The 21,876-nt window shown below is 31.1% G+C and overlaps 1 protein-coding gene across 2 annotated transcripts in view; it reads left to right on the top strand.

Moving 5' to 3' along the window:
• Positions 1 to 2,542: 2,542 nt before the first annotated feature.
• Positions 2,543 to 21,876, top strand: part of LOC107456694 (ADP-ribosylation factor-like 5) — a 47,117-nt gene continuing 27,783 nt past the window's right edge. The window contains exon 1 of one of the 2 annotated variants that reach the window (XM_043041447.2): positions 2,543 to 2,573. In XM_043041447.2, coding sequence (XP_042897381.1) covers positions 2,558 to 2,573 — 16 coding nt within the window. In that variant the 5' untranslated portion in view covers positions 2,543 to 2,557. Of the gene's footprint in view, positions 2,574 to 11,067; positions 11,331 to 21,876 lie in introns of those variants that run through there. The other variant, XM_016074632.3, reaches the window with a different exon arrangement.

Below are 21,876 nucleotides of genomic sequence, written 5' to 3'. Positions count from 1 at the left end.
ATGGTCTGGAATTGAAACCTCGACGTAGATTAGGAGACAAGATTTTAGTTAACTTAAATCTCCTTTTGTTGTAAGAAAAACAATGAAACCTCATTTGATATCTTTAAACAATTATAATTTTTGTAATTTATAAATTCTAAAAGATTGTGAGCCTTAAATAAACTGATTTAAGATTTGATTTAAGTTTAATATCATGACATAAATAAAGCGTAAGTTTTGTTTTGTTCCGAGTGTTATTTCTTATATGGCTATATTTAGGTGAAATATCACCGTTTATTCATTTTCAGCTTGCATAATAGCATGCTTGTGAAGTTTTTGTAATTCGTTTGTAGTTGTCCAATTTGTTTGCTAGTCTAAATTCGTTTGCAGATAAATTGGAGGAATGCTACTAATTGTAAACACTACAAGCAAAATAATACTTGAAGTCGAGGGTTTTTAAGTTTAGGGGTAAAAATAATTTGGCAGCGATAACTAGGACGTTTTGCGATGAATTTTGAGCCTTAGCGCTACCTAATCTTAGCTTTATACTGTTCTCTATCCAGAACATTTTCTTCTTTTTATAGTTTGATACAATAAAAATGAAGGTGAAGTTTTTTTGTAACAAATTTTATACATTCAATATTTTTTAAAGGAGTGACACAAGAAACTTAATTTTTCTTAATTGGGTTTTAGCTACTCGAGAAGAAGAAATCGTGATTTGGCCCTAACATGTGATTTAGGGAGCATTCACACTGCATTCGATTGCCTTATGTGCAAATGGTTAAAAACTAAAAGTAATTAGAGTTGGGCAAAACGAATCATCAAAGTAATGCGAATCAATTCACTTTGATTATTCGAATCAGTGAGTGGTTCTATAATGAAATTGATAAAAATGAGATAAAAATGATTTATCTATTATGAAACTGACATTAAAATATTTCTTTTCTCCATTTTTTTGGCAGTATTTATGTGCCTCAATTTCATTTTATAGTCTTCTAAAAAAGTATTAAAATTATTCTTCGTATTTACCTTACCGTTGAAAGGATGATTTAAGATTATCGTGTTAATTTTGATACAAATATAGTGCAAAAAAAAAAACACACGAAGAAGGAAAAAAAATAATAAAAGTTGAACTAGCTCGTTGCGTTTACCAGTCCCCGAATTGCTTTTGTAATTTCTTTCGAACTGCTTTTTTAATAGTAACACATTCAACTATTTTGAAATTTTTATGAATAGTGGTACATTTTTTATTTGCATCCTGTGAAACCTTAGATCTATATACTTTTTGGAGGGCCATGAAGAAACTTATTGCTTTAGTACCTGTACAAGTACATTATCTTCCTACAATCTCAATTAGTCAAGCATCCCAAGTGGTAATAACAGCTTAACAAGCATCTACCACAGCGCTGACGTCAAATATCCTCATTAGTCGACGGATTTTGAATAAGAATCCCTTTGTTGTCGAGCTAACCACGGGAGGTTTTCGTAGTTTTCCTCTCCCTCCAACACATATGTGGGTTAGTTTCATTAAAAAGTTCTCCACGATAGCTGGTTTGATCCAGGAGCTCCCTTGTTTTGCTTTGGGCTCAAAATTTCTAGATTACGGAGTTACACTTTGATAATTGTCAAAAAACACTACATATTTTTTTTAACCTATTTTGTAAAAAAGAATAACATATAAAAAATAAAAGGAACATGTCACAGTGTTGTGTGACGGTTTTTTATGTAAATAATTTAAATTTAATTTAATCTTTCATAGTTGATAGTATTTGTACTTTTCCTTTTTTTTCTCTTTTCATTTTTTATCCCTATTTTTTTTCTGTGAAGAGAATTGGAAATGTTTCTTTTACTTTTACGTTAATAACACATTTTTGTGTCATCTTTTTTCACCTTTTGCAATTCAAGGTCGCCTGACCCCACTGTCCTTCTCAAGGACGACATTCTTTTCCCTCACTTTCTAAATTTACGTCACCACTTAACTTCTTCTCCCATCACTTTCACGTAACCTTCAATTTTGCACGTGGTGATTCTGGTTCCAGCCGGATTTTTAGATTTTCTTAGAATTTTTGGGGTGTTCACGCCTTTTTTTGGGGACTTCTTCCCTTTGGCACCTTATTTGGTATGATGTGGGAGTACTCATTTACATTGATTGGTTTTGCTTTACCCGTCCTGTGATCCAATCACAGTCGTCCTCTCCTCCTTCTCCTAGATAACTTGAATTTTCCCGCGCTTAAGGGGACGCCATTATTATTTTTATCGTTTTTGGTACTGTCAAGTACACTTCTCTCGGGGATTGCGGCGTGGCTGGTGAGCTGACCTCCGTGGTCAGTGAGCCATGCCAAACCCCCCCAAAGCTACATTTTTTGGGCCATTTCCCCCCCCCTTTCTCTCTTATCATTTTATATATATGAATTTGGCCAATTCTTACCAAAATTGATTATCTATACCCTTCTCACTCAGGGTATTTCGTTTGTCCCCTGTAAAAAAATATAATAAATGTAATGCTCATCGAGAATCTGTCTCCCTGTTTTTTTTTCTTTACGGTGTGTTAATACCACGACAACTCAAAGATGTTTTCATGATTGTCCATCGAGGTGAGTAACTCTTCCGTTTTTTATTTGTATTTATTTGACTAGAGGGTAGTTACCACTCATTTATTGTTGTGTATAATTTCATAGATGTTATTCAGTCGTCTTTTAACTTTATCTGGGTCTGGTNTCAAAGATGTTTTCATGATTGTCCATCGAGGTGAGTAACTCTTCCGTTTTTTATTTGTATTTATTTGACTAGAGGGTAGTTACCACTCATTTATTGTTGTGTATAATTTCATTGATGTTATTCAGTCGTCCTTTAACTTTATCTTGACCACGAGCCCTTGCTGTTGGGTTAATTCCAGTGGCACTTTAGCAATGTTTCCTTCCACTATTTTCGAACACTTTTGGCCTTTCCGTACATCAACTAATGATGATCCAAATTTATTATCAAAATTCATTATTTAATTAATCTCTTTTAATTCCTTTATTTGTTTTAAACTTTATCGACTGAATACCTCTATCAAATTTATATAACCCATTTCTCTGAATATAATATATTTTAATTGTAACAACCCCCCTTTTCTTAATATATTTAATATCGGTACCTCCTAATTTATAATCAATTTAACATCGGTACATATGAAATTGTTTAAAATTAATTTTACTTTGGTACGGAACACTAGAATGAATGCATGGGAGTTGCTCCAGAGCTAAGACTGCCGCGAATCATTTAGAAAAAAATGGGTTTACTTCTCAGAAGGTGTGATTTTTTTACTTATTAATATATAAATTATTGTTACTTTTTTTTATCCTTAACAACAGGGCGACCCTGGCCGAGCGATATCGCCCGCTAAATGCTGTGCAAAGCGTGAAAGTAGTTACACTGAATGTTATCCTGGTTCCCGTAGCTACCCTGAAAATATCTTTATGCTGTCCTTCTCTGTATTGTGCTATCTGTCTTTCGATTTGACAAAAGTTTATAAACCTAAAGTGAGCACACAAGCCTGCAAATGTATGTAATTCCATTTTTTGTCGTATGCCTGTTTAGGCAGAGGTGGTGCGATTGTTCTTGTTTTTAAGTGGCGCCATCTATGGCCAAGATCTTCTGCCACACCATTCACACAGCCACAACCCGTTCTTAGGGCGGTTAACATTCACACACACAAAGGAGAAGAACATAGAACACACAGAGAGAAAGATACTTCCATGCCTTGCCCGGGATTCGAATCCAGAACCTTTCTGATGCAAGGACAGTTCCCTGCTTTCTGCACAGACCGGTCTGCATATAATTCCAATGAACCAATTGTAAACAACTAATGTTCCACTCCTTCCAGCTTCCCAACTCCCAAGAATTTTAAATTCCGAGAAGGGGCTGATCGGCAGATTGTTGGCTCGGCATTAATTTAGATGACGGTAGAGATTTTATTGATTCCTGTTTCAATTGATTTGCTTTTCTTTTTTCTGAAAGTGCTGTTTCCAAAAGGATTCATACTTTTCGTCTTTATTTTTTCATACATTAAATTATATTTTTTTCGTACGCTGTACTTTTATTTTTTATTGTTCAAATATCACATTTAATCTGTAAATATGAAATGAATAATTTTTTTAAAATCAAAAATGGGACAAAAGACAAGTTACAGTAAAACACTCGGCTTGCGCTAGAATAACGCAGTGACAGGGCTGAATTTGAATCAAGTGACTCAAATAACTGATTCAAATCATGGGATTTTGATTAGTGATTCAAGTCAAGGGATTCAGAGCAGTTAATTCAGATCAGTGGTACGAATACAGAGATTTGGATCAATGATTTTGAATCAAATAAATTGGACCAATGAGTGATTCAAATCACTGATTCAAATTATATGCTTCGGATTTTTCCTCGAATAAACTGATCAGGATCACAATTTAAATCAAGTGGTTTCAGAGCAATAATTCGAATCATGCGATCCTGATCAGAGATTGAAATCAAGTGATTCAAATCAATGATTCAAATGTTGTGATTCAAATAACTGTTTGTTATGAAGTGATTCAGATCAATGATTCGAATCAAGTGATTCGAATGATACGATTTGGTGCACTAACCGAATAAATTATGCAGATAACTGATTCAAATCATGCGATTCGGATCTCTGATTCGAATCACTGATTCTTATGAAGTTATTCGAATCACTGACTCGAATCATGCGATTCAGATTACTGTTCATATGAAGTGGTTCAAATCAGTGATTCGAATCAAATGACTCAAATCGTTGATTCGAATCAGGTGATGCACCTCAATGATTTGAATCATGTGATTTGGATGAATAATTGAATCAAGTTTGAAACATGCTATATGGATCAATGATTCAAATCAGTGATTCAAATTATGTGACTCGGATCACTGATACAAATCATGTGATCATTGATTTTTATGAAGTCATTTGTATAGCTGATTCGAATCATGAGATTTGGATCACTGTTCGAATCAAGTGATTAATATTAGTGATTAAAATTGATCCAGATCAATGATAAAGTGATCCAGATCAATGATTCGAAACAAGTGATTCAGGTCAGTAATTCGAATCAAGATATTCAGAAATATTTTTCAAATCATGTGAATTGAATCACTTTACGAACCAAGTGATTCAGATCAGTGATTCGAATTACGCCATTTGGATCAAAGTTTTGAAAGAGATTCAAATCAAGTGATTCTAATAACTCTGATTCTTATGAGGTGATTCAGATCTCTAATTTGAATCATGCGATTTATATCACTATTCGAATCAGATATACTGATACACGTCATGTGTTTCAAATCTCTGATTCTTACTAAGTCATTCGGATCACTGATTCGAATCGTGATATTCGAACTACTATTCAAATCAAGTGATTCAGATCAGTGATTCGAATCAAGTGATTTAAATCACTGATTCAAACCATGTGATTCGAATGACTAATTGTTATGCACTGATTCAGATCACTGATTCGAACCACGTGATTTGGATTACTATTCGAATCAAGTGATTCGAATCATTGATTCTCAGGAAGTGATTCGAATCATTCGATTTGGAGCACCATCCAAATCAAATGATTCAGATAACTTATTCAAATCAAGCGATTCGGATCCCTGATTCGTTTCACATGATTCGAATCATTGATTCTTATGAAGTGAATCAGAGCAATGATTCGAATTATGTGATCCGGATCGCTATTCAAATCAAGTGGTTCATATCAGTGATCCAAATCATGATTCAAATTAAGTCAAATCATGATTCGAATTCACATTAGTGATCCAAATCATAATTCGGATCAATGATTCGAATAAAGTGATTCAAATCACTGATTCAAATCCTGTGATTCGATTCGGATCTCTAATACGAATCATATGATCATTGATTCTCATAAAGTCATTTGAATGACTGATTCGAATCATGTGATTCAGATCACTATTTGAATCAAGTAATTCGGATGGTTGATCTAGAAAATAATTCAAATCATGCTATTTGGAGCACTATCAGAATCAAATAATTAACGTAACTGATTCAAATCATGCGATTCATGCATGATTGATTGATTGAATCAATGATTCTTATGTAGCGGATCACTGATTCGAATCATGCAGGTAGATTACAATTCAAATGAAGTGGTTCAGATCAGTGATTCGAATCAAGTGATTCAGGCAAGTAATTCGAATCGAGAGATTAGATGTTTGATACCAAGTCATTTGGCTCACTTTTCCTATCAAGTTCTTCAGATCATAAATTCGAATCATGCCATTTGGATAAATAATTCAAATCCAGTAATTCAAATCACTTATTCAAATTATGTGATTGGAATAACTGATTCTTTTGAAGTAATTAAGATCACTGATTGGAATCATGCGATTCAGGTCACCATTCGAATCATGCGACTTGAATATTCATATTCGAATCATGTCATTTGAATCACTGATTCTTATGAAGTCATTCGGATCACATTTCGCATGTGAGATTTGGATCACTTTTCGAATCAAGTGGCTCAGATCAGTGATTCGTACCCTGCCATTTAGATCAATGTTTCGAATCAAGTGATTTCGATTACTATTCAAATCAAATATTTAAGAACAGTGATTTGAATCAAGTGATTTAAATCACTGATGATGGAATCAAGTGATTGCGATCATTGATTCAAGTCAATAATTCCAATTGTCTGATTTGGATCACTTTTCAAATCAAATGATTCAGATCAGTGATTCAAATCATGCCATTTGGATCAATGATTTGAACCAAGTGGTTCAAATAACTGAATCTTAAGAATTAATTTAGATCACTGATTTGAATCATGCGAGTCGGATCACTATTTAAATCAAGTGATTTCTATCAAGTTCTTGAGATATCATTTCGAATCCAGCTATTTTGATCACTGATTTGAATAACATGAATTAAACGACTTAATGGCGAATCATGTGAATCGAATTAAATTATTCAAAAAAAGTCGAAATTGCAAAAAATTTACTTTCCTATCAATATTTTTCCTTTAGCTAATGTCGATAGAAAAAAATTTATTATTTTTTCTCGCTAAAGAATTCTCTCGCGCGTAAATAAATGTACTTATTACATATTTCGTATAATTATATTGTATATTTTGCTAAATGCTATAAAAAAACTTTTAACTATGGTAAATTTTAAGAAACTACAAAATAAATTTTTTGTTTTATACTTATTTTTTTATCTGAATTCATTGAATTCTTTAATTGGAAAATTTCAAGTCCTTAATAATGAATGTGTTATAATCTTTCAAATTTTACTAGATATTTTTAACTGTGTATGACATTGTATCACTGTGAAACAAACCTGACTAAAATTTAAGAAACAGTTATTCACTGTAATTTAAATCTATTTCGGTAAAATGAACTTAATTTGAATAAACTGATGCGGATCACTGATTCGAATCTTGATTCCAATCATTTGCAAGTTGGTGATTTGTATCACCGAATCAATTCAGTGATTGGAGTCACTGATTCGACTCATCGAATGAGTACCCAACTCTACATGTAAGATGAACTGTTCGTGTGTGCGTGAATCGAAACGATGTGTGGTTGCAAATGTGAATCACATTTAGTGAGATTGCTTCATTACCACTTCATACTGGATGCCTCTCACAAGATGCGAAAAATAAATCGCATGAACGTATTTAGAAAAGCCTGATTGTCGTGTTTTTTGCGGGTAAATATCAGGTCAACACTAAGGAACCGTTCTAACTGCATGCAAATTTGCTAATGCGTACAATATCGTAGTACAATCCTATACAACTGAAAAGAAAAGGGGAGGGAAGGGAGAAGGGCCAATGGCATGAAACCCTTAGATGGCGTCTCTCCCTAGATGGCGTATTCGAGCGTTGCGATAGCTAATAGTTTTGTTCCTTTTTGAAATATTTTGCTTCGAAAGCAGCAGTTTTTGAGTTTAAAATATATTTAATTAGCTAGAGTAACGAAAGGTGTAATAAAATTCACTGTTTGCGTTTGGCACGCTATAACGGTTGCCTCAANTCGGTCCCTACGCAGACTGATCCAAGTGGTCACCCACCCGCACACTGACCACAGCCAGTGATGCTTGACTTCGGTGATCTGCTGGGAACCGTGTCTTAACGATCAGTCCACTGCGGGACGTCAAGACTGGGGAACCGTTCTAACTGCATTCAAATTTGCAGATGCGCATGAGTACGTGGCGGCAGTCACTCATAAAAATTATGCAACGATAGTTCGTTCACCAGGAGTGGGCACTTGGCTCCGCCTACATCACGTGATATCCGACGATACTATTTCGCTATTTTGGGGTGAAGGTAGTCAACAATGCTGAACAAGGTTGCTATTTGGCTATTGTATGACAAAAATATTTATTTCGCAATCTTTATGTGCATTTTTTTAACATTAAATATTTCATAAATTTGATGATATTTCTCTCTTTTCAGTGAATTGGAGATCGAAATGGGCTGCAGGTGGCATAGAGCAGAACTCCCTACCTATGGCAACACTTTGCATGCTTTCCCCAGTAGCGTGTGGAGAGTCATAGAGGAAGAAAGTACGTTAGTTTCTCTCTTGATTTTCATACAGATTAAAATCTCTTAAGTTGGTAAACTGTATGGAACTGAAAGCTACATTAAACATAGTTCTAAAGAAGAGCATCACGGAAATTTTAAAGAATATTTTTATGAAATGAAAGGGGAAAATATTAAGAAATGGAAAATATCGTAGTACAATCCTATACAACTGAAGAGAAAAGGGGAGGGAAGGAGAAGGGTCAAAGGCATGAAACCCCTAGATGGCGTCTCTCCCTAAATGGCTTATTCGAGCGTTGCGATCGCCAATAGTTTGTCCTTTTTGAAACATTTTGCTTCGAAAACAACAGTTTTTGAATTTAAAATATATTTAATTAGCTAGAGTAACGAAAGGTGTAACAGAATTCACTGTTTGCGTTTGGCACGCTATAAGGGTTGCCTCAATTTAAAGGGCGGAGATATTTTTCCTCTTTATCCCGCGCTGAAACTAATTCAGCGTCCGAGGAGGTGGAACCAAGTTCCAACTCCTGGTTAACGAACTATGATCAGGTTTTTAAAAGCATCTAGGAATTTTCATATTGAATTTTTCTCTTGTAATATTTCCGAAATCGCATCTGCGAATATTTTGTATGTTATGAGAATCGGTCTTCTTGTTTCCACTAGCAGTTTAAGAAAGCTTAAACGCTTGGAAAACCGGTTTAATTAAGCTAAAGTGAACATCAAGATGGTATGGATGGTGTTTTTTACACTAGGGAACGCTGCAAGCTCTATACTGCCTATACTTTCGGGTTACTGTTTCCCGTGTATTTTAAAGCCATTTGGCTCACAACGTGATCATTGTGTCTTGAAATTCTTTCAAACGTGGTATTTGATTATATATTACTCGTGTCTTCAATGCAAATAATGCTTTTGTTTACAATGCTAAAGGCGCGAACACTGACGTAAAATGGTGCGCAGCTTGCAACAAGAACAAACACTAATAAAGAAATGGAAAGAGGCCGAATAAGCACTGCCAAAAAAGCGAGTTATTCAAAATCTAGTAACCATGCCACCTTTTTTAACACTTGTAGTTGTAGTTAATTTACGTCGCACTAGAGCTGCACGTTGGGCTATTTGCGACGATCTGAGAAACACCCCTGAGGATGATCCGAAGACATGCCATCACGATTTTGATACTCTGCTAGGGGATGGCACCCACACTTCGGTAGCCTGACGACGTCGAGCACTTTACAGTAGAACAGTTTAACGAGGACCAATACCGCGCAACCTCGGTCCCTACGCAGATTGATCCAAGTGGTCACCCACCCGCACACTGACCACAGCCAGTGATGCTTAACTTCGGTGATCTGCTGGGAAACGTGTCTTAACGATCTGTCCACTGCGGGACCTTTTTTAACACTATGTGTATCGATAACTGAAGCAAATTTTCACATCATACTCACCGAAATTACTCAATAACATCAATATCTTAAGAAATACGGCAGATTTGAGCTCAGAAATTATCTGATTTACTCCTATTATCGAAAACAAAATTATCCGTTTGAAAATATCGCCTCGCAGAATGAGCTGTAGCAATTGCAAACTTTCTAACCGGTGCTAGAGCAGGTATACAGCTCGAGATTGTTATTGTTTACTTTTATATTGAATACACCATCCATAAACCTACTTGGAGAAAGAGTCTTAACACGCCACATATGCATTTCTCAGATGATGGATCATTGTAATATGTTCGAGATGTGAACGAGATGCGATGATATAAAATTCATGAGCATCTTCACTGAATGCAGTTGCCGCCTCCTCGATTAATGCCGAGAGAAAAAAAGAACCTGATTGGTAAGTCTCTCAGGGTGAAATACATTTTGCCAATTCGCGATCGCAACACTCGAATACGCCATCTGGGGAGAGACCGGTTTCATGCCTTTAGCCCTTCTCCCTTCCGTCTCCTCCTCGTTTCAGTTATATAGAAATGCACTACGATATTTTCGCTTTTCTTAATATTTTTCCTTTTTGCTTAATAAAAATATTTTCTAAAATTTCCGTGATACTTTTCTTTAGAACTATGTTTAATGTAGTTTTCAGTTCCATATAGTTTTTCAAGTTAAAAGATTTTAATCTATATGAAAATCAAGAGAGAAACTAACGTACTTTCTTCCTCTATGACTTTCCACACACTAATGGGGAAAGCATGTGAAGTGTTGCCATAGAAAAAGAGTTCTGCTCTACGCCACCTGCAGCCCACTTCGATCGCCAATAAGGTTTTCATATTTCTCCGACGTAATCGGAAGTGCAACAATCTCAACCAATGGGAATGCTTTTGAAGGACTATTCACACTAGGTACAATTTTTTTCACTTGAAAAAAAATCGCATTCAGTGTGAGTGGCCCTTAAATCAGGTTAACAGTCTCAAAAATTCTTTTTTAGCAGTGAGAAGAGTCCCTTCTCCAGTAAAAGTTAGAATCGAACCTTTAATAAAATACTTCTTGAACCAATGAAACACATCATACTAATTTCCAATTTACTAGCGACATCTACTGAAATTTATGAAAACTTTTGAAATCTTATCAGAAAGTGTAAGTATGACAGTCTACAAAATAACAATTTTAATCAAAATTAGCCACAGAAAGAAATTGTAAATATGTTTCGTGGTTTGGTCTTTCAAGATCACAGAAAAAGAAATGTGTAATGTCGTAAATCAAATTAAAGGAGAATTTTTGTGCTTTTAATAAATTCATTATTTCTCTGAGCGTGTTTAAACAATGGGTATTCTTTTAGCAAAATTGTGGAGTTTGTTTTCAAATGAAGGTGAGATTTTGAACTGGATTTATTTGTTTATATTATTAAGAAGGCAGAACTTACTCATAACTAAACAGTAAAGTCATACTGTGTAATTTATTCAAATTATTTTAAGACTTAGATATTTTTGTGCGTTTAGCTTTCTATATTTGAAGCATATTGTAAACTTTGTTAACTTTTATTCATCGATAACCTTTAATCTAGTAATGGTACTGTTATATGGCAAAGCAATTTTTTTTTAATTAGGCATATTATGTGATTGAATAATTGTAATAAGCTGTCCCAATATTTGTCTTTTTTTTATACTTTATCATTTCTTAAAAGCTGTCACTGCTTTGCTTATTGTAAAATATGTTAGTATTAATTATTTGAATGTAAATAATAGTATGGTAGAAATTTTCAAGAATCAGTTTTCATCGTAAACTTATCAGGAAGTTTTGTTGCAACTGAGTAAAGAGAATTTTCTTAAAGAAACATGATTTTAATTTTCTGTGCTATATTAAATTCTATTTCATAAATTCAGTTTCTGAAAGAGGCTAGACTTATATTTGATAATAATTAAAAGATTTCCCTATCATGATCTGCAGCAGAACAATCACCCAGTCTTGACAGCTTACAAAGAGCGGCTGTGAGAAACCAAAGACATCGCAAAAAGGGGGCAACCTGTAGGGTATAACTTGTAGGGACCCACAAGCACACTTCTTTATTTTTTCTTAAGAAATTTTATAGTTTAGAATTCATTTGGCACTTAGATGATTGTAGTTGGTGCGACTGATCACAATATGGAACTATCCCAAAATTAATCTTAGCAATTTTAATATATTTAATTTGTTTTTACATTATCGGCACGAACTTATAACTAACTTTTATTAATATAATAGGCAAGAAATATGTATTTAATTTATAATTTTTTTCAAATATTAATATTGGATTGAATTTTTATTAACTTTACTTTTGTGGAACTTATTAAATTAATGTAGTTGAGATGAGAGGTCTCATGACTGAATATTCCTTATATAAGTACACAAAATTAGAAAATACCCGAAGTATTTTTATAGAGTAAATGTGTGTATCATTTTCTGCTTATAGATTTTTCATATTTGTGCTGTTTATTAGAAACCTTTTAAATTTTTGTAGAAAGTTTTTTTTATTATTATTATTATTCTCATCATTAATATAAAATAAGTCGACTTAATTTTACATGAATAATTGGTGTTTTTTATTTGATTTAAGGCAATTGTTTGCTAATGGCATTTAACTTTCAAAAGAGTTCATGTAATCAGACTCACTTAAAATGATGAGAGAATACTTGATTAATTTTAATTAGTAGTTTTAAAATGTTTAATTAAAAAAATTATTTCTTTTTTAATAAACTAAAAATTAAAATTTTGTTACTTGAAAGTTTTTTGGAGGAAAATTCAAAATATTATTTAGGTTCTGCTAATAGTGGCTGGTGACATTTTAAATTAACAGATCACAAAATAAAACTCGATATCATATTTGCAGAACTTAATAAGTGTATCTAATTATTTTAAATTACACAACGATAATATATTTCATTTTACGTTGGTACCACTACCCTTCTCGTGGTAACTGCCGTCTGTGGTGGGTGCACCTATATAATGGCATTAACATTGTTGTACCAATTTTACTCATTGTCTTTGCTTAGCAGTTATTAATAAGTAAATAAATTGGATTGAGCATAGGAAAACTTTCAAATTATAATTTAGATTCTTAGATTATTTATTAAATTTAGATTATTATTCTTTGTTTATTTCACAAACAAAGTTTTTGTATTTTATGACATCCATTTCTAACTTGGTGAGTGTTTTAAATTCCCAGTCACCAAAAACTATTTCTCATATTGTGCTGCTCTATGCTCTGACTTATTCAATGTTGCCAGGTTGGAGTGAAACAAATCAGTCTCTTAAATGTGTGCAAAATGGTCCAAAAAAAATTTATGGATAAATTTTTTATGCTATACCTATAAAATTATGATATGCTTATATTATTATTGTCATTAAGATACCCACTCTAGTTGTTTGCCTCATAAAGTTGTTTCCTATTCCTATAAAATTACTATATACCTTTATTATTATTGCCATTATCAACTCTAGTTGTTTGTTATATAATTCAATGATTAAAGATTTAATTAACGCTCACACCACTGGTGGAAATCTGGGGGTTGTGAGTTCGATCCTTGCAGCCGACTGAACAACCTGTGTGCAAATGCAGTAGGGTGCACATTAAAACTGACATGGCAAAAAGTCCTCGCGTTGGTTATAATGTGTGTACCAGCTCAGGCGCTGTTCATGTTGTCTGACCGAGATCAAAATTAGATGGTATTCTTTTCGAAGCTTTTTAAAAATAGAGCCCTATAGGTACTTGGTTGGTGTGATTATTTTCCATTGGAGTAGGTGTTTTACAATTTGTAGAATGTGCTAAAATCAGTTTTATTCATATTGCTGAATGTTACTTCAATGTCATCATTACACTTTTTTTTCTCTTATTCTCCATTAAAGAACCTATTAGCACTTTAACAAATTCTTCAGTTTTCGCTTGCTTAGTTCATTGTGCCTGACTATCATGTGCTGATAATCATATCGAAGTCGAAAAAAGAAAAAAATCTGCTTTCAAATATTTTCTGTTATTTTGTTTTCTTTATGTTAGGGGAGGAGGAAATTCCATAAATTTCTTGCTTTATACCTTGCATTATATTGGAAAAATAACTTTTAAATGTCAGAGTTTTTTTTTTTTTTTTTTTTTTTTACTAGCGTGATTTTAAATATTTTTCCTCCCCTTGGCAAATAATGCATATTTCATAAAGTTTGCACATGAAAAGAAATGTACTTATAATTATTTCATTAATAAATTTGTTAATAGGTTAATTATGTTTGATTATTAAAATATATAATAAGTTTAATTAAGGATAACAAAACAATGATTAATTGTTTAAGTTAGGGCATTAGTCTTCTATGTTGTACTTTATGGTAGTAATGTTAGTTGATCTGTTGCTGTTGTTGAAACCTTTTCAATCTGATGTGTAGATGTGCATAATTTACTTAAATTTACATGTGAGATCATGTGTAATTTACATGATCCCACAAATTCTTACTCTGAAAGCTTTTCATGCTCTTGGATTTTTTTTTTTTCATAACTCATTGAAAAATTGTCTTTTCTGAAAATAAGGTAAAATAAGGTAAGTCAGTGATCAGTTTTACATTTTTGAAAAATAGCTAAATTTGAGTTAGAATTTTGTGAGAATAACAAAATATTATTACACAACATGAATTATTTTCTACAACTTTTGCCAAAATTTAGAGATCATGCTTGTTGGTAATTAGTTATAAGATTTAAAAAATTGTTAGTTTTTTTAATTAAGTTTTCATGTTTGCAAAAAGTTTTTCATTTTATCTGCCAGTGCTAACTTGCCTAAGTCTTATTAAGGACTTCTATGACAATTATTAAAAAAATATGTATGCATCTAATCCTAACCATCTAACTTACAGTTTTATAAATTTTACTTATTTATTTACTGATTTTTCTCTTTTAAATGGTTATGTTGGGATCCTCAGAAATTTATTTATGTTAATTTGTTAGTAAATTTATTACATTTTATCTGTTTTAAATAATTTTATTTAATTTTATTTTTATTATGTGTATTTTAGTTCAGAAATGAGGCTAAATGTAACTTAGTATTTTGTTTTCATAAGTACAGCATAACTTAAAACTGAATTAGTTTCTGGGTTCACAAGTACATCACATGTAAAGGAGTGTCTATATTAAAATTAGTCCTGCAGTGGACTGATCGTAAAAACATGTTTCCCAGTTGAGCACTGTAGTCAAGCATGACTGGCTATGGTCAGTAGGCAGGTGGGTGATCACTTTGTTCAGCCTGCGTAGGATTCAAGGGTGAGATTTTATTTTTTTCTTGTAATGAGATAAGAGACAAGGCACTAGACAACAAAACACTAGCTGTCATTCTTAATATTTAAAAAATTACTGTGGCTCTTGATTATTACTTTTTTTTCTAACGGCAGGTACTGAACTTTTAGTTCTTCACCTCGGAAGATGCCGGAAGTGTTACTCATTTAACGTTACCTAAACAGTATATATGCTTTAACTATCCCATAAGAGGAATTTCAAACACTTAATGCATTTTTAGAAAATAAATTAACTTCTTAATTTTCATAAGTGCCATTCTCTCACAATGAGTGAGTAAGTGAGAAAATAAGTATTATTTGCTTTTGAAGTATATTCATATAAATACAATTAAATTAACATATATTCTTTAATTATTCCATTAGAGGAAATTAAAACACGTGTTAATCCATTTTTAGAAAATAAGTTAACTTCATAAATTTAACTGAGCAAATGAGAGTGTCATCATAATACTTATCCAATTTGCTTGTTCAGTTCCTTTTTACACTTTGAAGAACTTCTCCCAATTTTAAAATTTTTTCAAAACATGTGCACTGTTTCTACCAAAATAATGGTATCTATCTGGAATATTCTGAATCGCAATGAGTGAGGAAATGATATAAATTATGAGTTTTCAACTTTTATGCTGAGTAAAAACCTATTTAAAAAGCAAAAAATTAATGCATAGAAATAATACAACTGTTAATTTTAAAAGATTAAGGTTTAATAAGAAAAGTATTGATATTTCCGTGAGAAATGTTTTTGTTTATAGGTTAATAGAGTTGCAAATGAGGGAATGAGATATTTTAGGTTTAAAAATTAGTAAAAAATATTTTTTTCAAATAATACTTCAAACTTATATGGTAATAAAGACATCTTCTAACTATAATATTAAACTAATAACTTTTTCATTTTTCTATAGAAAAAACTAAAATAAATTTCCTTTACGTCATTTTAGGCTATTTGCAGAGAATTATCAGTAACTAGATTATTTTTAAAAAGAACAATATAAATTTGTCTTAAGAATTAAACGATAAAAATTAAACGATTCTTATATTTTTGACAAATATGTATGATACGAATAAATCTATAAATAAATTTTTGAATTTAAAAACATTTGAAGTTTTTCCTATTTTTCAGGGGTTATTTCAAAAGAAATTTGGAGCCGTTAAAGTTCCCTTCCCAAAAGATTTTTATCGCGAAAATACACCATCCACTCTTCAAAATATGTTTTATTTTAAAAACTATACTGATATCTCCAAATTTACTGGCATTAAATGTTTGTTTTCGATATTTTTTTTATCTTAAACTGTACTGCTAATTAAGCAGTTTATCGTATTTTATTTACATTCTTTAACTTACAACTGATTCAAAAACAAATTTAAAATCAAATCCTCAGATGCGTTATTCTCAGATGTTAGTTTTAAATATACAGGAAACGTGTGTATGTGTACTTGTTTTTCGATTAACAATAAATAATATATTTTTTTTATCTACTTTTACCCTGTATTTTATCAATTTTTTTTAAAAATTTATCTCATTCACTAACTAATGTTGATTTTTATGAATTTTACTGTTAAAATGTTGTACCTTTACAAGAAAAAAATATTGCTCTAATTATTCAAAGCAAATTCATCACACTGAAGGTATTTTAATAATACACGCCTTACGATCGCGAAAATCAGAATCTTACTATCTGCATTCTTTTCATAGGCGAATTGGTTCACTGGACTGAAATTGGCCTAATTTTCGCTTTGATGCATGTCAGATTCGTTTCCTTCTTAAAAGAATAGGCAGCTTTTTGAATTAACTAGACTAGTTTATGGAAACTGGAAGGAGGTAGTAAGAATCGTGCATTTAGCGGAAAAAAACTTATTTTACTTCCCTAACTTCGTCTTTTGGTTTTTAACTCGTTATTTTGTTAGTCTTTAATGTTCTTAATATAATTACTAGTCCATTTAACTATTGTGACGATTTCTAAATTAAAATTTAAGATCTTTTTCTGAATTTTTATACGTGTTAACTTAATATTGTGTATTATTTTAAAGCTCTAATTTATTATTTATTTGTAGATAATAAAGCGTATTAATTGGGATTTTCATTTAACTGACTAAATTAATGAAAATGAAGCTTGATAAGATGACGCACTTCGTAGTTCGTTATTTTTTTTTTCTCCCGAAAACTCGTTTTACAACTCAGCTACTTTTATTTTGAAAGATAATTCATAATTTTTACAAGCATATATAGTAGTATCTTAGCATAAAGCATCTTATATGGCAATTGATATTGTGGAAACGTTTTTTCTGTTACAGAAAAAGTTTAAAACTATTAGGTATATAAGTACTAAAAAACATTTTTCAAATTTGTCTTATTGTATATTTTAAGAGTAGATTAAATTTCAACTTAAGATCTGATTATAAACTACAAAATTCAGATTATGAAAGAAAAAGAAATGCCTTGTTTTGAAGGAATCCTGAAGCTAGTAAATAATAATAGATTGCACTCTTTGTTTTGGTGGATATTTTATTATCGGTTCGTAAGATGTGTAGTTAGTTTCTTGAACCAAGGTGTTGAATGTAAAAATGTGCCTTTTTTTTTAAGTTACTCCATACATACTTATTTAATCGCTTGTACATTAAATTCTGAAAAATATCTTCAATTAGTCAATGATGGTATTTTTTTGTGGGAGGAAATTTAAAATTTGATTCCTAATTTTATGCATTACTTAAAAAAAAATAACCACCCCGACTATTTAATATTGAAGCTCCATTTTTTTTGTTATTTGCTTATTATTTATTTTTGTGTCTATTTGTCTATCAAATGTATACTGTAAAGCTTTTGCGTATGAAACTTTAAATATTTTTCAAACCGTGGACTTGTTTTCAAACTCTACTAAACCGATTCAAAATATTTTTAAGGGTAGAAACGGTTGTTATCTTTTTACTTTGTTTTAGCAATATTTGAAGTTATTACCGTAAAGAAATTTATTTTAAATTTCTCCTCTTCTTATTCAAATCGCTAACTATTTATTTATTAATTTTTGTTACCTGAAAGCATTGTAGTAGTTAGAGTGGATTTGACTTCTAGGAGTAAGTAAACTAATATACATACTTTTATTTTTCAGATATTTTAAGAACTAGAACCCTGTTTTTTCTTTAAATAACAAATTGCCTTATTTTTAAAAAAAATATTTGAATAATTCACTTTTGAATTTTGATCAAATTTGGGCGTGTTTTATTTAAAGGAATGAATGGAGGATCATATTTTAAGTTTTGAAAAGTGTTTTGTTTCTTGCTTGCCTTCAACTTCCGTTCACATTTTCTGGTTTGACTAGAAATTTTGACAAGATTATTAACCAACTTTCATTTCCTTTGTTTCGCTTTCTTCCATTCATATAGAAGTTAATGCAGTAATAAATCTTTTAGTAATTGCACTCTTTTTTAAAATATCGTGACTTATATTTCTCTTCAAAAAGAAATTTCGAATTTACAATTTCATGAGCATCAATAAGATTCTTTTATTATAAACAGTTTTGTAAAGTTTATTTAATGTTGCAAAATCTTTTTTAGGGATGAGAATGTTTTAAAACAATAGATTACCGAGCGTTTGGTTCCAAAATAGCTCGATAAATTTTATGAAATTTTAGATGGAAAAAAAAAAAACAATACTGAAAGAGCTTGAAGGGGGAAAATATGTAATCCATGATTATTTTCAGAGATTTTTAGTTTTAGTTCAGAGCAAATAAATAAATTAGAATGAAGATGAAGAGTAAAATATAATAGTGCTGGTTGTGGTTAAAAAAAAAAATAAAGTTTCAAACAAAAACTACTTGGAATGATCTCTATTTTAATCAAAGTCGCTGAAGGAACTTAATAGATCCGCATAATGCAAAATTCAAATGTTTAAAAGAATAATTAGCATTCTCGCCAGTTTAGCGACAATTGTCGCCAAATGTTCTACAAATGTTGATAAAATCATATGCATGGGCGAGAAATTAGTCTAATAGTTAAACCCATTCATTATAAAATACTTGAAGTAATATATTTAAATTCCTTTTGCTTGCGGCAGTCGGACCAGAATGACTGGCCTCACCATGCTATGCGCCACAGGGAAAGGGTTGCGATATAAAAATTTCAAAAAATATCTACGATGTTATCGTCAAAAAACATCTCATCTTTTTTAATTATGATGATTACATTGGTTTAGAAGAAAATTAAATTAGTAACTAAGATCTTCCATCAAAATCAAACAATACAGTCTTACACTGTGTCCATTTATACTTAAATGTTCTGTTAACAAAATACGCATTTGTGGTTGAGGTGTTTTACATTGTGCTTTACCAATATTTCTAAAGAGAGACCTAAATAGGAATTTCATAAACCTATAAAAAATTGTGGATTTATAAACAATTTCAAAATCTTATTGCAAATTTAAGAATCATTATATAATATTTTTTTAAATAATGCAGATTATATACAAATTTACCCATGTGTTCCAGTACATAATCCAAACTATCACCTTTACTTTCTTTCAAACTATTATAATCTTTTAAGTTAAAAAATATTACTCTCTGAGTGAATCATTTTGTTCTACTTAAACTGTTTTTCTAAATTTCTCTTCACACTTTTTTCTGGGGGAAAAAAATGATATTTAAGGATAACTTCTAATTGTTTAAAGATCCATTTGTTTTTCTTTCTTTTTATTTTCGTTTAAATCTTTATATATTTTAAGTGCTGCGATACCTACTTAAAGTTATTACTTTCGATGGTTTTCAATTAATGTGTTTCAATTTTTATTATTGCTCAAATTCTTTTTTCCATTTTATTAACTCTTGGATGAAAGGGCAAGCTTCAAAACGTGTAATGGCTGATCTTCGTAAAAAATCCGGTTTTCTTTGTGAATTCAAATTCAATGCGATATGGTTTCCATCGCAGATGTTGCAGATTTGCCAACCAACCATCCGCATCCCTTGTAAAGCCATCTGCTAGAAAGGGACCTGCATCTTTCATATCGTATTCTCCATTTCCCTCTTGTATATTAAGTTCACCTTTACAACAGGTGTGCTTTTTTTTTTTCTATTGCATTATTATTTTCCTTATGGTGTACTAGAAGTTTTATTTCGTGTTAGATTCACTCAGTTATTATTCAACACTATTTCCCTTTTCTTTTTTTTAAATAATTTTCGAACAGTTTAATTTTTCTTACTGTTTTTAGCATTATGACATCTAGGATCAGACGAAACAACAAAACGAGATAAGATTGAAACTACATCTTTATGTAATCAAAGCATAAAACAATTATTATTTTAATCGCTAAAAGGGAGACTTACAACATTGGATCTAACCTCACATGGGAGCGACTTACGAAACTACAAACAAACTAGGTCTAGGACTTGACGAAACTACAAACAAACTGGATAGCTAGTTCGTTCCCTTTATTTAAACTAATGCTTGAAACTACATCTTTAAGGAACAAATATTATTATTTTTAAACTCTAAAATGAGGACTTGTAACATTTGAATCTAACTTCCAACGGTAATCTAAAACAACTACTGAAAAAATATGGCCACTCTTTTTTGTAGCAAACTTTTGAAATCGTAATTTTATAGTAAGTAAATTTCGGTTAAAAGAAAAACAAAGAAACTGTAAATATATTTAAAAAAAAATTTAATGTGATGCAAAACAAGCTCGATTATTATTTGTGTTAATTTGTAAAGAATTTTGGAAAAAAATATTTTTTTCGGGGAATAATTCATATATTGTTTATAAATTTCTCAAACTACTTCGTAAATTTATAATCGATATTTTTCTATCTATCTCTTTTTATGGCTAAAAAACCGATTCATGTGTTTATAAAATGTAATCCTATCTTTCTTTTTTTCTTCTAAATTTGTTAACCAGGTTGTCAGAAATGGATGTTGAAAAATTTAAATACGTTTATTATTGTATGAATAATACGTATTGTTCATGGTTGACATAACTTTGACACATAATTCTCAGAGAACTATTTGATACATCATGAGGCAATTTTATTTTTAGTGTTGAACAGCTTTCATTAGTTGACTGGAGTAATCTTCCTTTCGATTGAGAAAATATAATTGCATTTTTTTTTTAATACTTGTTTTTTTTTTTGCATTATTTTAATTAATCGATCCGACTACCTATTTCTTTTCTCTAAAACGTGCAATTGAACTCTAATTATTCAAATTTGTTCCATCCAAATACATCCATTAATCGAAGTTTTTATTTTATTTTTTTTATTTGTATTTTAAGGAGTGCATATACTTTTTTTCTTTTTCAAATTTCAATCATATGCTGTCTTAATTCTGGGCAAGCGGACTTCCAAATAAAAACTTTCTGTACTGCGTGATTATATTAAATTCATTATTTTATGTGGGTGTGAAATAAATGTTGGTAGTGTTGGTTTTGACTTTAATAAAATATTTTTCGCTATTTTCGTTGTCTCAATCGTTTTTTTTTCTTTTTTTCTTTTATTATTACGAGTGGACTCGGACTCCGGTTGGTTGAAAGTTAAGTACTTTTAGGTTTAAAAAAAAATAATAATAAAAAATTTAAAAAAAAAATCAATTTTTTAATCTTGTAAAAATTTCCTAGACAAATATTTACAATGAGT

Source organism: Parasteatoda tepidariorum, chromosome 2 (assembly GCF_043381705.1).
Source record: "Parasteatoda tepidariorum isolate YZ-2023 chromosome 2, CAS_Ptep_4.0, whole genome shotgun sequence".
NCBI lineage: Eukaryota > Metazoa > Arthropoda > Arachnida > Araneae > Theridiidae > Parasteatoda > Parasteatoda tepidariorum.
Note: the sequence above shows the minus strand (reverse complement) of the source record. Positions and strands in the feature narration are given on the sequence as shown.